The sequence below is a fragment of the Tyto alba genome, unplaced genomic scaffold (genome assembly GCF_018691265.1).
Source record: "Tyto alba isolate M040663 unplaced genomic scaffold, T.alba_DEE_v4.0 Super-Scaffold_3, whole genome shotgun sequence".
NCBI lineage: Eukaryota > Metazoa > Chordata > Aves > Strigiformes > Tytonidae > Tyto > Tyto alba.
The window spans coordinates 8,454,709-8,473,660 of NW_024881304.1; the positions used below are offsets into that span (position 1 = coordinate 8,454,709).

Here is an 18,952-nt window from a genome sequence, read left to right on the forward strand (position 1 = left end):
AGCATCAGCAGGGTCACTTTGCTTATCTGCGCCCCAGTACTCCATACTTAAAATAGAGATACAAATAGGTGGATCCTGGAAGAAAACAACCAAGCTGGCACCAGACATTCCTGAACCATTGCAATTTGTACCCAGTGATGCCTCATTCTCTGGCAATGGGAAGTGGATCCCATGAGCTACCCTGGGGATATGAGCCACAGTTTTGGATCACAGATAATAGTTCCTGTACAGCTCAGGAAAAAAAAAGTGAATAACAGGGTTGTTTTTATCTTTAATCCATTCCACATGAGCAGAAAGAGCTTGGAGCCATGAAGCATGTGCTTCCTTTTGCAGATCTTAGAAATCAGCATGACCCTTAGCATTACTTTATGAATCCTTTTTGGTCCGCTCCATTCACTCTTGTTGAAGGAAATCTGTGTGCAGGGATTGCAGGATCAGCCTGTTTTACCACCACGAAGCTGCAGGTTCATTATTTCCCTAAGATGACGGAAGCACAGCCTGTCACTGAAAGGGGCAATCCCACCTTCCCCCAGCCCATGTGTTCCTCTTCCTCAAGCCATCACGGTGATCATAATAAAAAGGATCTTTTCCTCAGGCAGGGTATTTTTCAGCTGGATCAGTTCCCATGCAGTCACAGCAGACGTAGTTTTGCCACAAAGCAAGGGCCAGGAAAAAGTCTGGAACTGTGCCTTAAGAGCTTAGTGCAAAATCATGAAGTTGCAACCTCGGGTTCCTGGGTCATTTGTCCCTGCAAATATCCTGGATTTATAGCCCTAGTTAGGAAAGTGTCATTGGCTGCAGCTTTGCGGCTTTCTTTACAATGGGCCAAATGCAAAATCCTAAGTCCCAAAAGTACTGAGATCTGAGGGAAGTCTGGAACTAGTTACAGTTTTCAGTTTGGGATCAGGTCTAAATGGTTATTCAGAACTGGTCTTGAAATTGCAACTATATCATTTATTTATATCCTTACCAGAGCAAACCAGTGGGGCCACCCCACTGAGCCCAAGATCAGCCTCCCAGATCTCACCCTCCATTGTCTGGAGAGTTTGTGAAACCTCCACCCTTGGAGGGTTCCAAAACAGCCAGGCAAGCCCTTGGGCAGCCTGATACGACTTTGAAGTTAGCCCTGCTTTGAGCAGGAGGTTGGACTGGAGACCTCCAGTGGTCCCTCCCAAATGGTGTTACCCTGTGATCTGCCATCTTCTGCTGCATTTGCATCAGGCTCTGCTACACCACCACCACTCTTCTGATCAACAAGCGGTCCCCACATTGACCGACCCAGAAGTCAGGGAGCCTGAGTCAACTGACTCTTCATGGTGTTGGCTGCATTAGCTCAGGAGCTAGAGCAAAGCACAGATCTTATCTGTGTCCAGTTGTCTGAGAGCACTGCTGATGGTGACTACGAGAAGGACTCCTTGCCACCACAACACACACTAGAATAAGCTTTGCATTGCAAAAGAAACTGGCCCAGATTTGGCAAGGATCCCAAGATGAAGATTGCAGAACATTTCCTCTTCTTCTCAGCAGGAAGAAGTCTGCATTCTGAGGAAGAACAAGTGTGAAATACAAATCACTGAGCAGTTGCTGCTTTTTGTCCAAGTCATTACATAGCACCCCCCATGCGTATCAGCAGTAAAAGGACAGATGACGGGCTGTCTTGTCATTTCCACGGGGCCCTTCAGAGATTCTAGCAGCTTTCATCCACTAAAATGAAATCAGATCAGTTGAAAGAATACCACAAATTCACTTTGGATAAGTCAGCCCAGGAACAAACTGGGGGCCAGGGATCCATGGTAGGACACAAAGACCTGAGTGAGTCTGCTCCATCAGCCTGTTTGCAAAGATGAGATGAGCTCACAGGTCTTCCTGCAGTCCACCCCTCTGAGGACGCCTCTCCTTCAACCCAGAGGATGGGCCAGGGTTTCTTGGTGCTCGTGAAGCCTGGAGACCTCATCTATAAGGTAAAAGGGGCATGGAGAAGCAAGGGTGGGAAACGTGGGTCACTGAGCCAAATCCCCAGTCCTGGCAATACAAAGCTGCTGCCATCTCGTGGCTTGCTCTGGCCATGCAAAGGTTATGGGACACATTTTGCCACCTGGAAAATTTTGTGTCCAGGTAAAATCCTTCCTGGAAGTAAGCTTCAGCTGGAGGAAGCAGGGGGTGAACAGCAGTGCCCATTGTTAGACCCCATGGGGCCATGGCACGGGGGTATTACAGCTTTGCTGATCACAGGAGGTCTCCTGCTTACCTTCTGCACTACCTGCTCACCCCTGTTTGGGATGGCTCTACCCCAAGCCATAGTAACACTTTTTCTGTCAGGCCATCACTTCCTTGTGCCTTGTAACGTACGGAGACAGGATACATGCCTGTTGCTGTGGAGAGGCCCCGGATTTGCTGTGCACACGTGGCAGTCAGTGCGTGTAGCCATTCAGCCTGGCCTTCACAACGGTCTGGAGTTGGGAAGGGAAAAGATCTACAGGGAAACAGAGACATGCTGGGATCAGATGCGATGGACATAGTCTCCAGTACTGGGGTTTTTTGGCATCTTTCATTAAGCTGTGGTGCTGATGCAGGGATTTGTACTGTGGATAAAATACAAATGGGTAAGAACCACATGCTCACTTTTTCTCCCCCTTTCAGCCTCTCTACAGAGCTCAACAGCATGCACAGACCTTGCAAGAAGTGTATGAGCAGCCATATATTCCCTATGAGATCTCCATAACTGTCTTGAAGCTGCTTCCTTCCAGGCAGGGGAAAGGCAGGAGAACAGTCTCCCAAAAAGACCCACCAGCAGAGAAACTTCTCCTGACAGCTCATCAGAGACCATACTGAAGCAGAGGGCTGGCTACACCACCTTCTGTAGAGCTCTTGTAGGTGATGTCTTGCAGATACCCTCTTGAGGATCCCTCCTCCTCCCTTGTGTCTAACCCTGGGAATAGGTTCCAACTTCCCCTTCTCTGCCCTGGGATGCTCTGGGTCCTGCAGCCGCACAATTCACTGGGAAACAGGAACAAGAGTTCCAGAGAAGGAAAAAAACTGCCAATCCATTTTGTATTTCTGTGGTGTTTGCTGGTTACTGCCAGGCTTTTCTCTTTGTGTGGCATGTATTGTGGCTTACATTGCAGAAACTAAACTGAAAAACCTAAATAAATTAGACCCCTTGAGAAGTCTCTAGGCAATGGGGAGATAGCTGCTCAATGGCCTGTGCAGCATCCTGGGTACACAGGGAGTTTCCCGTAATGATAAGACTACAAAGGAATATTTATTTATCTAGATACTTATTCAGCTTTCATCTCTGGCAGCATTTCTCAATCAGCCATTTCAAAACATTTTTCCAACACTAATTAACCCTTGCAGCACCTCTGTGGTAGTGATGAGCATCCCCATATCACAAATGGGGTGACCAAGAAGCGGAGAAGACAAGTAACCCCTTCAATAAAGAAATAAATGGAGCAAAGAAATATCCTGAAACCCCAATCCCATGTCCTAACAAAACCATCCCCTGCAAGCCCCCCAGATCTGCAGACAGCCTGTTGGAAACGTAAGCAGCAACCTGCCATTCTTATCATGCCCACTACCTGTCTTTCTCAGCTGTGCACCAAGGAAACACTGTCTGGAGATTTAATAAGCCCTAAAAACGTGGTGCCCTGAAGCAACATTACACAACCCAGAAATCCCTAACGAGCTGCAGCACTGGTCAGCTGCACAGCCTATGTCACCAGGGAGATTTTCCCATGATGTTGCACATGCTAGTTATTCCATTCATTAACCAAGTTAATGGTGGCTAAGAATAGACCCCAGATGTCCTTCTGACCTTAAAAACTTATTTGCCCTCAAGGAAATACAAAGCCTAAGTGGCTTATGGCATGTGTGGGACATGAACAATGAACCAAAGCTATGAAGAGCTTGCACATTTCCAAGAACTCACAAAATACATCTCTGCTTTTAAATAATCTCTGTTCCAGTTTGGAGAAATAACTGTTTAGCAAAGATAGCACAGAACAGAGCAATGGGTATATAAATGTATCATTCATTGATATAGAGATTATGCCAGACAGAGCCATAGCTGTTCAAATGTCTTAGTTTTCTGTTATCTATTTCTGTGATGTTACCACTATGGCAAATTTGCAATTCTGTAATAAACTGGTATTTCTGAACAAAGGCCATTTGATATTATGCCTTTAGAAAAATGCATCTTAAGTACAATTTATTCCTGAATTTTTTTTTTTGGTAATGGAAATTATTCTATAGTCTAATTTTTTATACATACTCCCTAATATATTTGGGAAATTTCCCAAAACATACTAAAGATAGCACTATAGTTTTCTGCATCACTTCTAAAAATCAAAGCAATCACATACAGAATAAAGAGAAATTTCTTTCTGTATAAGCATTTTCCTTCTGTTGCCTGAATCCAGTCTCTTGATAATCAGCAATTACAGAGAAGAACTATAACAATTAAATGGGAGTTTGCACTTACAGAAAATCATGCTATTTATTGCATGAGCTATTCAGATGGAGAAAGCTGTTTGGAAATCTATTGGTAAATGAAAGAAACTGCTATTTCAGAAAGCTGAAATTGTATTAATAGAGAGCCTAGAGAGTCTAGAGAAGAACACGATCCATTTGGAACTGATCTGGTATTCTCAGAAACAAGAAAGGGTAAATATGGGGATTTAAGGATCTTTTCCTCCATTAAAATGTATTACTTTTTTCAACTAATATTTTATCAAATCATCTTCAGAATTCTATGATATGCTGGAAGACGATATTTGGGTTTCTATAGCACTATTGACTTGGGGAACCTCCAGGAGATGACAGTTCATTCACCCGTACCACACATAGTCTCCAAACTGTGAATGTTCAGACTTTACAAACAGAAAGACCAAGGCAGAGGCTATGAAATGATAAATTACAGTAATTTCCACAATCAGGGGCTCCAGCTCCCATTTCCACAACCCACTGCTTTGCTTGCAGAGGTGGGGTTAAATACCTGATTCCCAGGCCACGTGGACTGAAATAATGAACGCAGCGAGCCAAGGACACCTCTTACACCACAGAAGTTTTCTTCCTTTTGCACCCCAACGTCTGTTTTGAACACCAGCGAGCTGCCTGCTCAGGACACCCACTGATGTGCCTATTTATTTATCTAGATACTTATTCAGCTTTCATCTCTGGCAGCATCTCTCAATCAGCCATTTCAAAACATTTTTCCAACACTAATTAACCCTTGCAGCACCTCTGTGGTAGTGATGAGCATCGCCATATCACAAATGGGGTGACCAAGAAGCGGAGAAGACAAGTAACCCAGGCAGGTGATTCTGCGAAGGCTCCCGTGGCAGCCGGGCTCCGGGAGGGCCCCCCCGGCTCGGCCCCCCTCCATCGGCACAGGGACCCTCCTCCGGCTGCGGGACACCCGGGCCCAAGGCCCCAGGAGAGCCATGGAGCCTGCCCGCCCGTGCCTGCGGGGCCGATGCCACCCGGCAACGGGAGCGCAGGTTTCCATGGCAGGGCAAACAAGAGAAAACAGCAAAAGCCGAGAGCTGAGCTGAGCTGCACCACGTCCACGTCTGACCACGGACCCCCAACAGAGAGGAGCCCGGAGGAGCCCCCCTTTGGGTGAGAAACCAGGAAAGAAAGGGGTAAGGGCAACCACAGCAATTTCTCTCCTGTTTTCGTCATCAGATACAGTGTCTGTCTCAGACAAGTGGAGGTGCTGGCGTGTGTCACTAGGAAATCGCACGCACTAACCCTCTCCTCCTCCATGGGCGAGTGGGGGGGTACGTGTTGGGAAATGGGACACAGCTGTCCCTGCAAGAGCTGCTCTGTAGCTCAAAACTTGAGAGTGGTTTCCCAGCGAGCATAATGAGCCTTCTCTGCAAGCAGTGGTATCATTTTAATCACCCGAGCGTATAAAACATATGCTCATCCAGTGCTTTGGGAACATGGTGGAGGATTTTTTTGTATTATTTTTTAGAACTGTGTGCATATTTACTTTGGCATATTTTTTTTTTCCCTGCGCAGCAGCTTGATGCTAGGGAAAAGCAATGTTTCAGTAAATTAAAACCATGAATGTCTTATCTATTGATTCACATACTGCTGCCCATTGGTATGTAGCTACTGAAACATAAAAATGTCAAAGGCAGCGAAATATATGCTAAATGATTCTAGCAACAAAGCAATTTTTTATCTGCATTATTGAGCTTAATAATTATTATTAACACAACTAGTGCTTCTGTGCCTTTTGGCATTATTTCCAAAGTGATGTGCAAACAATCTATTAAACAAAATATACCTTGATAAAATGAATATTTATAAGTTAATCTTAGAAACAGATTCTGATATTTTGCTAAAATTATATTATGAAGCATTTTTTATCTCAGAGGGTTGCACTGACAATTATTTTCCATATGTCAGTATCCTCTGTCTAGTCCTGCTTTTCAGTCCCATTCCCTGTAGCAAGAATTTAAATCAACTACATGAACAAGAAAATTTTTATGAGAAGGGATTTAGTTTACAGAAGTCAAGGTGTGCACTAAGAGGACTGAACATCCAGCTGTTTGCTGCAACTCCACTGCATATTTCACAAAGTGTATTCAACTGAACACAGCAGGTGTTTGACTGCCTTCCTACGTCTACCTTGATGGGGTTTTCTCCAAAACTCACATCAGCAGCAGGGGTTATGTTGTTCCAGGATGTAGATAAAGCACCCCTAGAGAAAAAGATCCCATTAAGTTATGCAAAGTTCAGAGACATATGAAACCTAAGCAACCAGTCAAGGAGGCTTTTGGAATCATTACTTCAGGAACTGAAAATGAGAGAGAAAACATTTGGGATGTATTCAAACAGCCTAAATTCTACCTCAGCCTTTGTGTCTCATCAACAGTGAAAGTTTGACACCTCCAAAGAATAAGATACTAATTGGGCAGCTGCAGAAACACAGCCAATAGGAAACACAAAGCACCAAGAACGTACATGGAAATTATGCCAGATGAGTTTAGCTCAAAATACATAAAAACTGGAGGCTGTTCAGAGCAAAAACTGATGTTCTAAAATAGCCTTATAACTAGTGCAAGCAGAAGAGGATATTTTCTGCTGTATCTTATACCAGTACAGATCAGTAATGGTCCCAGCAGCAGAATTGTATCAATTGAACTAACACCTCGCTGGATCCAGCTTGCTGCCTTTGCTGATTAAAGGATAACTTTAACAATGGTCTACCTGTTCATTGTAAGTGAGATCATTACAATTACCCCTTTTCCCCTAGGGCCCACAGAAAAGACTACAAAAAGAGACCGGATTCAGAGAAGCAAAAACCTAACCTTCAACAGTTCGCCAGCCTAAAATTAAGCACAGAGTTCCCTACAGCATGTCTGTGCTGTCCAGCAATCGTTCAGCTTTATCGCAAGAAACCCACAGTCCTGAAGCAATTACTGGTAAGAGCTTTAGGGAATAAATACGCTGCTTGTGAACCAGCAATAGGAGGATGAAAAGGTATAGGTGTGGATCAGAACTGAAGATGTCAGTGGAAAAGCCAGGGAAGCACATCTCCTTTTTGGGGTCAGAACACAAATATTTTCCAGTTTACTGAAGTGTTTTGTTAATTCCTACAGACACAAAAGACTTAGTGGTTAGGGTCCAGAACGTCCCTAGGTCCATCACTGCTTAAAACATACTGCATCAGTTACTGACAGCCCCCAACTAATTGATGTGTTTTTTTATAATTTATAGTTTACACCGGGCCAGGGTCAAAGGTGCCATCTCCACATACAGAGTCAACATCTAAAAGTTTCTGTTCCAAACCTGGAATGGAAACCCAGCTTGTGCTGTCAGGTAAGGTCACAATGCTCCAACAGCTTTTTATTGTTAGGTCAAAGGAGAGGTCTGTATTCAGACCCTTCTGCCCACGATCAGATTGAGGTGGATAAAATAGCTCCAGAATTACAAATATCCCAGGCTGAAATCCTGAGTTGATCAGCAGATATGGTCAAGTGGCATAAACAATACAGAGGTCTCAGCTATATCACCGGCTTCTTATAAGCCCCATCCATCTCCCTGCTCTTGATTCAGCATTGTTAGACACCGGCAGCTGTGAGCACAGCTGCCCACCCTTCAGGCATGATGCAGCAGATCACAGTCCCTTTGCACTGGGTCCTGATATTCTGTCTCATCTTCTACATCCTCATCCATTTTTTGCAGAGACCCCAGAAGAGGATGAAGAAAACCCAGGGAAAAATCCATTTACTATCCCTCCACATATCGATATTTTCTCAATAAGGGACAAGGAAAGAAAAAATGCTAAGGCGGTACGTATACATGTTTTAGGCCAGTGTATATACAAGCAGTTCACTAGGGCAGGCAACCAACCAATATCAAAATTTAGTGCATGAGAGATATAATAGCTGTCCAATTCAGCTGAGATTCCACTTCACTGAGAGCAGCTTCAAGTCCACTGAAGTCCATGATGAGAAATTAACTTTACCAAGAGCAGATCCAAGCGCAGGCTTGCTGGTTGCTAGTGAAAAATCTGGATATTGTCACTTTGTTTACTTCAGGGTAGATTTACCCCTCATTCCTGCTCCTGGAGAAGATACCTGCCAGTGCTGTTAGCACTGATTACCACACATAAAACTCTGGTGCTAGATCTTTTGCTTTCCACTTCAGTAGGCTTGGCTTCCTGCTTGGGAAGCTGTATTGCAATGTTTGATGTGATCTTCTTCTGAACTGTCAACTAAATGAATGCCTAGGAAGAAGGATGACATGGGCTTCATGCACTAGGTTTCTCTCCATAAGACAGGGGATTGCGACCCACCAGACCAGAGAGCTGAGTCTCAGAAATGTCTCTTCTTATTTCTGCAATGGACTTCCCTTAGAGCATTCAACCCAAAGGGGTGGGAAGTCATGGAGAGGTTGTCGCATCTCTGAGAGGTTTGGTTGTTGCATGTGGTTGCAGAAGCCAGGCAGTAGTGTGGAAGTAAGAAGTCTTTGTTTCTAAATCACAAAGGGAGAGCTCCAAATTAAGCAAGCACCTCAACTCACACTGATGACCGACATAGTCTGGTTTTTGCTTGGGTTGAATGTCACTATATAAGTATGGGGGAGGGCTTAGGAACAAGTGCACTAAGGATGCCTGCTGAGTGATGTGCTCAGCCTAACCCATGTCCAAACTTTGCAGACAGCAATTAATTACACTTCAGCACATGTGAAAGCACTGGGCATGAACAACCCTTTAGCCTCCAGAAAGCTCTGCAGTGGGTTTGACTAGGTCCTCTCAATCTGAACTGGAAAGGTTTACATGCCTTTGTGAAAGCTGGACTGAGTCGGTATTGAGCTTGGGCTGTCCTGTTGTTCCCTTTTACTAGGGAACTTGAAGGATGAATCTCTGAAAATTTCCGTTTACTCCCAGGAATAATCCAGGAAGGAAAAATTAGGACACTGAGTAGGTACAACCTGTCACAGCTGGTGGCTCAATGCAGAAGAAAAATCAACAAACTAATGAGAACAAATGCTAAGAAATGAAGTGTTTTGGTTTGCCTCAGGAGAGAATATCATTGGGATTAGTCAGATAAACCAGGCAAACATGCATCAGCAGGGTATCAGTAGCCTGCAAATTTCCAGACTGAATAACCACTCATGTCTTTAAAAACCACAGTAAACAAAACACATAATCAAACTGTCCACGTAACTGACTTCTCATAGGAACGTGAAAGGATGAAGACCATGAAAATCCATGAGAAAATGACTTACTCCACTAAAATAAAAGCAAAGCAAAAAGGGTTCAGGAAAGCTCTGCAAAAGGAGGAAGAAGAGGAGATCGGAAAACAGACAACAAATGAAGAGAGACTGAAAACTCTTCAGGAGAGTCTTTCATGGAAGATAGCCAAAAAAGGTAAGGAACAGTTGTTATCTTTGTAGTGGTGCTGCTCAGCTGGGTAACAGCCTAAAGTAAAAATCAAAGAGGGGATTGGAGTGGCAGTTAGGTCTAGCTGACTATGGTGAGGTCTTGCAGACACAATAGTTATCCTGCCAAACTCTGTGTGGCTGGGCCATCTCCATCTCATGCATTTACATACGGAGCAGGTGTCACCCCCACCACAGCAGCCCGAGTTCCACCATCCTGTGGCCTTCACAGCAGCTGGGAGCTCTCAGAATCAGCTGGGAGTCAGCTGAGAGTTTGCAGGACCTTGTGTCATGGAGACATTTCTACTAAGCTGAACTAAAGTTGGATTTTAGTGAATATGAACCTAAATTTTCTGCCTCTGACATGAGCAGTAGCTTTGCCATTAATGTCTAGAGGGCACTGACCTTTGTAAGGACCAGATTCTCCACTCCATTCTACCTGGGTTTACTCCATGAAAGGCCACGTGAAACTAATCCTAAACATGGTCAAAACTATCACAAAATAATCAGCGTTTCTGGCTCCAGCGCCAACCATATCCATCTCACAGCAGCCTACATATTCACTGTGATATGGCCTTGGCCATATCTCCCCCTCTAGTCTGATCAACTTTATATCCTAATTTCAGATTACCCAGTAGAAAAGGAGACCTTCCGTGACTACGTAAATGACAGAAGAGAAATATTTTTACTTGAGGTATTTGGCTTTAAGAATGTTACTTTCTGTTCATTTAATTATTCATCCCTGTGTTGCTTTGGTTTTTTTCCCCTGAGATCCATTGCCTAGAGATCGTGCCAAGGAGGCACACATCAGACCTCGTGAACTGATTGTCCAAATCCAGTGTTAAAGACACTGTTAGTCTACAGCCCAGCAATCCCCAACCAAGAAAGAAAGGCAAATATGTCATTCACACCACCCAGTAGCAGCCATGCAACTATTTCATTTGTGAGATGCTCAGATATACTGACCTTTTGGCTCCTGCTGTCCTATACATAAATTATAGCTGGGAGCCGTTCTGAACTCAAAATAAGGGAGCCGTGCTGGAATATCCCCATTATTCACCTCTATTATTGTGCTGTAACACAACTGAATCAATCTTTGTCAGCCAGGAATTAATGCAGTCCTGGGACTTCTGGATTCTGTCTTTAATTTCACTGTTTATTTGCTGTGTTACTTTTGACATACCTTCTGGCCTCTGTGCACCCAGTTTGGACTAAGACACATACCCTGGTTTGAAATCCTTACCCTCTCCACCAATAGCAGCTATAAGGTAATAAGGTAACCAAGAACAAAGCTAAACCTACATACCTTTAAAATCAACCAGCCAATGTGACTCTGTTGCCTTCTGGGTTCATTTCAGTATGCCATGGCAGTAAAGCGAGATGAGATTCAGAGGATGGAGAACATAGCAAAGAACGAGGAAAGAAAATTGGAAAAAGCTGAAAGCTGCCTGGAGAAGGATGCTGCCACGTTTGATGAGTTCCTGAAGGAGAGCCATAAAAACTGTGTTCAAGCCCTGAAAATGTAATGGAAGCTGAGAGAACCACTTGTGTGCTCCAGCAAAAGCACTGGACACAGGAGGTCTTTTGCTTGACCTCCCTGCAGGGTTTTGGCTAGCAAATGCTCTATGTCTGAGTTTTCCCAGAGTTACAGTCCTGGTAGCGCTTTCTCCCCACACATTCAATGAAAGAGAGGAAGTAGAACAATAGCTGGGGAATCCCCTCACTGAAAAAGCCCTTGATTTGGCTGCAGCAAGGAACCTGCTGCTGACCCCACCACTTCCATTCTTCTCACAACACCCTTATGAGAGGGAGACGCTTCTGCCCACCCCCTCGCAGCAGGAACAGTCACCTGAGTGAAGCAAGTTGAGCGCTTTGGCTTATTACAGAGGCAGGCTTATCACAAGGGCAGAGCAACAACTGATGCTCAGCAGCAGCCAAATGAGCAAGGCCTTACCCTGGAAGCGTCGCTGGGACGCCATACATTTCGCCAAGACAAGCAAGGCCTTCAGGCAGGAGCCAAGCATCACCTGGAACACATCTATAAGATTTCTAGCACTCCCCCCACATACTTTTCTCTGTTTTATATGCACCTTAAATCACTACTGACTGCTAAATTGTTTTATGGCTTATGTTTATGTATTCTTCCCTAGTGCTGAAAAAGAAACCGCAGCAAAAACAAAGAAAATAACGGAAATCCAGGCAATCAATTCCCAAATAGAGAACCTCCAAAGGTAACTGTTGCACATTATTCCTGCCTAGCCTTTAATAGCCCCTACAGTGCTATACCCTCACACCCTCGGGGAAAAAGGTTTCAAAAAATGTTCAATTTTAAGAGTTAAAATGTTTCAGCTTTTGTTTTCCAGATGCTGGCTCTGTTTCTAAAACAACTCAATTAGTCTTTTAATTATATTTTTTTAAAGTGTGAATATTCCAAAACCGAAATTAAATGCCTAGTCTCAGATTAAAAACCAAACAAAATTAAGTAATGCATTTTAATGGTGACCTGGGGAAAAACAAAAGAAAAAATAAATTATATTTCCCATTATGAGTTGAGCTGGCAAGATATCTCATTAATTTAAGTAAAAAATCCAAAATTAGCAAGTCCAGTGCCACAGCGAGGGTCTGGCCACAGAGATGTGACCGGACAGCTTCCACATGAGGAACCAGAGCGAGCACACAGGGCAGGCTCCCATCTGTCTTTGCACATCCATGAAGACATGTGCCCTCTTGTCCCTTCTCTGGGTGAAGCTGAAGATCAAGGGTAAGATAGAACCTGTTCAAAAGGGGCTTTCCTCCCTGCTAACAAACTTTTTCCACTTCTCTCAACCCAGCGATATATCCAGATTCAAGAATACTCTGAAGGAGTACAAGATGTACAGGGACTTCCTCTATCAACTATCTCCAAAAGAGTGGCAGGAAAAACACGGAAAAAAGAACACAAAGGAAAATGATTTGGAAACAGCATCCAAAGCTAACAAAGAAAGTGCCTTGTCTCCCACCACGGCAGAGCAGGCTGAGTGCCAGGGAAGAGCTGCCCACTCCTCACCGGGACAGCCCCATGCTCTAAGTGTACAACTCTTCTTGCCTCCGGGCCAGGGTCTGACAGCCAGGACATACACTGCCAGTCCCTATAGCACCAGTGATAGAAATGTGCCGAGTTCCCTGCTGTCTTCAAAAAATTTGGACTTTGGGTCATTACATGAGATCAAGCCACGGCTCAAAAACTTCCTGAAGCCTCTATCAGCAAGAAGACTGTAAGTATAAGACAATGCAAGAAACAGACTTAAGTTCTGTAGACTGGGAGTCAGTACAGAGGAGACCTGCTCCTCACCTTCGCTGTAAGCATGCTGAGATCTGGGTCTTATTGGAACAAATCAAAACACCAGTAGAAAGCCATTGGGTGTGCAAATCAGTACCTATGTACCTACCCTCAAGAAAGCTCCATCCTCAAATCCTTTGTCAAGAGCCTTGCCCAAAGAATTTGGGTCTTGAGGTAACTCCAACAGGAATCCTAGACCTTGGGCATTTGTTTTGAAGCAAAGCTGCTTTGTGGCCTATTTGTGTCCAAGATACTGGTTCCCACTGCTGGTCACACCTGCCATGCAAATAGCTGCCTGTTGTTTTGCCATTAATGAAGGTCCAAGGTCACTGTAGACCCATGTTGCATTGACTGACTGCTTTCAGTAAGAGCCTTCACACAGAATATGCTGGGACGGAGGCAGAGTAACACCACTGTAAAGCAGGCAGGGCCATCCTGAGAAGGGGGGGGCGGTGCAGGGGGGAGGTGGGTGCAGGTCACTAACAAGGTCTCCTTTGAGCTATCATTTCTCTAAGGGCCTGACACACAAAATGCTTTTTCAGAAGCTCATTGGAGGATGCAGAAAGTGAAACCTGCTCAGACGAAGATGAGGTCAGAAGTCTCATGTTGAAATATTTACTTTCTGTTTGTCTTGTCATTTATCGATGTTACTAATTTATCTCATCTTCTAACTATTCATTATGGTATTGAGGACTTACTGTAGCCACTTATTATAAATATGTTTTTACACATTCATAAACGTTCATGTTTTAGCAACACGTATTGTAAATACGTCAGCTTAACTTTCTCCCTCCACTTTCCAAAACCTACCATCATCTCAATGCTTGCCAACCCCCAATGAGATATGACATCATATAATGGGAGATTTTTAAATTAGTGAAGATATTGTTTTATGTCTGAAATCGAAGATGTTTGCACCACTTTTTACTCTCCAAAATGCAACTTGTTTTGGGGATGGGCTACTGAGGTAGCGTAAAGCTACACACATGGCAGGAAGGTAGGAGACAGTGGACAGTCATGGACCTCTCTCCATGGGAGAGCATTTGAACAGCCAGGGCTGGTGCAGACCCACCTCCACGTAGTTCAGTGGAAAAGGAGCTAGAGGGGACAAAAACTCATTGCATGCGTTTTCCACTCCAGGAGCCTGAGTTGTATTTTACTGATCCCCAACAACTGCTCTCTATTTTCATGGAGATAGAGGAAGAAAACTTGTCCTTCATCCAAAATTCCCAGGAGATCGAGGAAAGTTTGGACAAGGTCCAACACACTTTCATCACCACACATGAAAGCATGTAAGTGTGATCCTGCAAGTGGTAGGAAGGGGTCCCTGTGCCCCAGCTTTCAAACATAAGTGACCCCCTCTTCCCCCCATTAGCACCTCGCCATCAGTCTGCATGCTGCAGACCACACATAATGCTGTTCACGCAGCACACAACAAAGTCTCTTTCTCATACCTTAGAGCCCAGCCCATCCAACTCACCATCTTTTGAGCTCCTAGGAAAGTGTCCCATTAGGTAATTTAGGAGATAGGACTTGAGTTTGGGATTAGTTCCTTAGTCCTCAAGGCACAGGCTGAGGAACTGATGCATTTAACATCCTGGAGTGGACATAAACCAGAAATATTGTTTAATTTTCATAAAGAAAGATCAAAGGAAGAAACAAGGCATGTTCCGAAGTGATCCAGACCAGCACCTATTCTGACTCAATGCAAACCCTTCCTAGAGGAAGCCAGCAGGGAACCCAAGTGTAATTACAATATAGTATTTCATTGGCAGGTAGAAACACATACTCCCATTTGACGTGTAGCTTATCCCCTGGTGAAAGTTTTTAAAAGTCATACTTCCCCCATTGAGTTATTAAAAAAAAATCTTGAATGTTTAGTTGTGCTACTTCTCCCTCCCCCACACCAGCACAGTAACTGTCATTCCAGAAAAATCACAAGTTCCTTCTGCTCTCAGAGCTGTGGGTGCAAGTTCCCCAGAAATGGCATGAAGTGTTACCTCCATCTGCCGGCAGCAGGAGGGATGGTCCCAGGCTGGAAAGCGGCAGAGTCGTCAGCTATTTTCAGAGATGACCTGTCAAAACACTTCTTTTTTCTTCCCGTCTAGGGAGAAGAAGTTAGCAGAACTGAAGCAGCAGGTAGACACCCTCAAATCCTCCATTGCCAAGGAAGAAGACAGAGTAGCAGATCTGAAGCTCAAAGTTCACCTCTTTTCCTCTGGAGAATCCAAAGCTGATGACCAGGTATATCCTGAGATCAAGGCAAGAGGAGTTAGCATGCACAGAAATGGTTCCTCTCCACCAGCTGTATCCATCCTGGGAAAAAAGCAGACAGTGGGTTGCACTGGGGAGGGATCAGCACTATTTCTCAGCATCAGAGCTATAGCAAGGGCAGGCTTGGGACACTGCTGAGGCAGCAAACTGGGGCAAACGTGTCTGCTCCATGCAGCTGCTAGGAAGTGGGAGTAGGGCTCGTAGAGGCAACCACGCAGCAGCAACCTGTCCCAGGCCACAACAAAGCTGGGAAGATGATACCAACAGAAGAATGACTAAATATAGCCATCTGTCCCAGACACCTGTGCTAAGTAAACTGGGAAACAATAAATTAAGTCTAGTTGAGGGAATTAGAGTATACTGATTTCTTTTATTTTTGGAGAGTTGTTGTGGTTCCTCTGGGAAGAATCCAGCCGTGCCTCTCACCATATCTCCTCTCATCTCCAGGATAAAATGCTCACAAGCCTGAACAAGAAGGTGCTGGAAGTCTATTGTCACTGCACTGGAGAAAATGAGGCAAACCTAGAGACAATGCAGATGCTAATGGTGATAGAAAAACAGCTCATTGATTTACTGGACAACTTGGAGAGAATCCCACCAGCAAAGATAGAACAGGCTGAGAAAGCCAAAAAAAAGGAACGGAGGATAAGGTAAGACAAGACCCTCTTCTAGAAATGGGGCCTCTATTTTTTGATGTTGACAGCCAAAAACAAAGCCACTGAAAGAGCCAAATGTCAGACCAACCGAGGAAGCTAACAGCAATTTGAACATCCATGTAACCAATCCATCCCATTTTACTTCTGTAAGGGTTTCACATTCGCAGTACTTGCATCTCCCGATCAGTGAGCAGCAGCCCACCACTGCATTAGAAAAGACCTGAAAGCCACATTAGAAAAGGACAAAATCTGGAAGAATACAAAAACAACACACAACACACAATAAAACACAGCCAAAAAAATCAAGCCACAAAGAGAACCAGATTCAATTATGAGAATCATTTTAAGATGACAATTTGCAGTAAAATATTTAAACTGCTTAAATAGAAAATTACACCTCTGTAGTTATTTAACACACTCAAAGTCTGACATGCCCTGATATTTTGTGCACTCTTAACTTACAAAAGAAGTACGACACACATTTATTCTACTCTGGGGTTAGAGGAGAATAATTCAGGAAGGAATCTGACACCCCTCCCCCAAATAAAAAGCAAGACCAACCAATCAAAAAAAACCCTTCAAAGAGCATTTAAATTTTTCCTGATGATCACAAGGTAAAGAATTCATTCCCTCTCCGCCTCAGTGTTCCATAGCTTGAGCCCATTTCTGTTGCAGCACTTCACTTCCATAGGGAATTGGAGCCAGTTAATGGTGTCAGCCTCCCCTGTGCCCATTTAGGCAAAGTGTAGCTCCATGGATGTAAAATCCTCCTACTCACATCTGTACATTACAGACTTAGTTGCACTGGTGAGAACTTGACACGGTATCATTCACCCACAAAGCTGGAGAGCGTCCTGGTCAACTGTAGAGCATGTCACCTGCTCAAGGTGGGACAGAGCACGTCTGTAACAGAGAACAGTCCAACATCTCAATTTGCAAAGCTGACATCCTTTTTCCACCCCTCGCTCCAGAAAGAGTAGGATCAACTGTAGCCAGTGTTTCCCTCCTACCACCTTCACAGCAAACTCCAGCATCAGCTACACCCAAACCCTTGAGCTCCAGTGGTCTTACACCATTAGATGTAAGATGTAGTGCAAGATGTAATGTTAGATGTTGGTGCTGTGTCAAAAGCATATTCGGTGTAGCTGCACTCTGTGTTTTACCCCTCTCCTTTATTTGCTCCTTCCAAAAGGCTCAGAGAGGAAAAGCTGAGACAACAGAAGCAGCAGCAGGAGGAAAGATTGCAAAGGACCCTGGAAAGATCACAGGCCCCTGTACAGAAAAAGGTAAGTGCAGTAATCCATAGGAATACTTTGCCTCAACAGCTGCTTCAGAGAAGCTGGGGGTACGTGAACATCCAGTGTTTAAGGGAAGAGTGTTTCTAGGGGCTGTAGCTGGGTGGGGATAGCACCCATTCTGAGGTGTAGCCCAATTTACAGGACTAACGTTAATTTAAGCAACTGCTGGGGAGTCAGTTATGCTGTGAGTTATTCCAGCTCAGTGTCCTCCCATCGTCCTCCTTCTATCATGACCACATGGCCCCCTCCATCACTTACTGAGAAAATTAGTAAGTTCATTTCAACTTGTTAATTTGGCAGTATTAAAAAAAAGCATAAAAATCAGCAAATGAGGAACCAGGCAGCACCAAGACACTCCTGACAACAGCAGCAAGGCCCTAGATCAGCTCAGCCATACCATCAAATCATACCTCTTTTGGCATGTTCCACATTACACCAAACTGATCCCTTGGGAGGCACAGTGTGGGGCTTCGGGCCATGGCTCCTGCTGCACGTTTCACAGGTCAACACAACAGTGAGGACATCCCAGTCCAGTCACACACCAAGGCAGTGACAGCATGGGCGACTCAGAACAGGTGCTATGAGTCCCTGCCCCTTTACCCAAAATAAGGGGGTTCTGCAGGCTCCCTCAGATATTTCTTCAGACATCCAACTTCCCTTCCTTTTGAGATCCTACAAATAAGGCTTTAGTCAGAAACCAGTTGCAGGTGCAACAGTACATTGTAGAAGCTGAAGCACAAGCGCATGTATAGCCTTCAGGTGCTTGACACTCATTTTCTAATAGACAAGCACTCAATAGAGACACTGAAACCTGCCTAGAAAATGGACAGCAAGGGGCCGTGGCCCCTCGCAGCAGGCAGCAGCTTTAGCTGTGTGGTTCATACATGCCACGCCAACACAGCACTGATGCACATGCCTCTTCTTCCTCTGCAGAGTGGCAGGAGGCTGATGTTTCGTTCTAAACTACCTGCCAGGAAGGAGAAGAAAAATCACAGCCAAGAACAAATGGATAAGGAGAAGGAAGAACAATTGTATTATTTCACTTGACAGCACAGCCTTAACCATTGCATGTAGGACTGATACTGCTCTAGAAAAAGCTTTTCATATATCTACATTATGTTACTTTGCTCAGGTGATGAACTTCGCAGTACCATGAAATTCCTTCCTTCTCCTACCCTAAGATTCCACAAAAAGTTGCTGTGTCAGTCAATTCCTTTTCCCCCCACTTTTACCTAAAAAAATAAATTAAAATTCTCTAATTTTGCTTCTCAGGCTCCTGCTAGCAACAATGCTTTTCTCAGTTTTTGACAAAAATAGCACTATTCCTACAAACCTGACTAGTGAGATCTATCGCAGTCCTGGGTAACAATCCTTGTTACGGCATGACTAAGCCAGGTACCTGCCAGACATTTATTATAATCACTCATCTGATGGAGGACTATAAAAAATGAAGCCTATGCTTTAATCCAAAGGATGGGTTTCATTATAGACTCCACTCCACTACT

General features: G+C 44.3%; 1 protein-coding gene across 2 annotated transcripts; it reads left to right on the plus strand.

The window, feature by feature from the left end:
• The first annotated feature begins 5,547 nt into the window (after positions 1 to 5,547).
• Positions 5,548 to 18,664, plus strand: CFAP100 (cilia and flagella associated protein 100). Of its 2 annotated transcripts, XM_032994933.2 has the most exons (15): positions 5,548 to 5,642; positions 7,268 to 7,436; positions 7,732 to 7,833; positions 8,200 to 8,306; positions 9,700 to 9,889; positions 10,527 to 10,594; positions 11,259 to 11,422; positions 12,051 to 12,131; positions 12,732 to 13,154; positions 13,762 to 13,810; positions 14,360 to 14,511; positions 15,328 to 15,463; positions 15,941 to 16,143; positions 17,342 to 17,435; positions 18,381 to 18,664. In XM_032994933.2, the coding sequence occupies exons 2-15, from the start codon at positions 7,370 to 7,372 to the stop codon at positions 18,492 to 18,494; spliced, it is 1,950 nt and encodes a 649-aa protein (XP_032850824.1). In that variant the 5' UTR covers positions 5,548 to 5,642; positions 7,268 to 7,369; the 3' UTR covers positions 18,495 to 18,664. The 2 variants fall into 2 exon arrangements, with proteins under 2 accessions (XP_032850824.1, XP_032850825.1); XM_032994934.2 differs by lacking the exon at positions 7,732 to 7,833.
• The last annotated feature ends 288 nt before the right edge of the window (positions 18,665 to 18,952 follow it).

Bases quoted from the DNA above. Each gene is read 5' to 3' on its own strand.
- CFAP100 (XM_032994933.2), top strand. From the start codon at position 7,370: ATGTCTGTGCTGTCCAGCAATCGTTCAGCTTTATCGCAAGAAACCCAC. The intron at 8,307-9,699 runs GTACGTATACAT...GACTTCTCATAG, and splicing joins AAAGAAAAAATGCTAAGGCG to GAACGTGAAAGGATGAAGAC. The intron at 10,595-11,258 runs GTATTTGGCTTT...GGTTCATTTCAG, and splicing joins GAGAAATATTTTTACTTGAG to TATGCCATGGCAGTAAAGCG.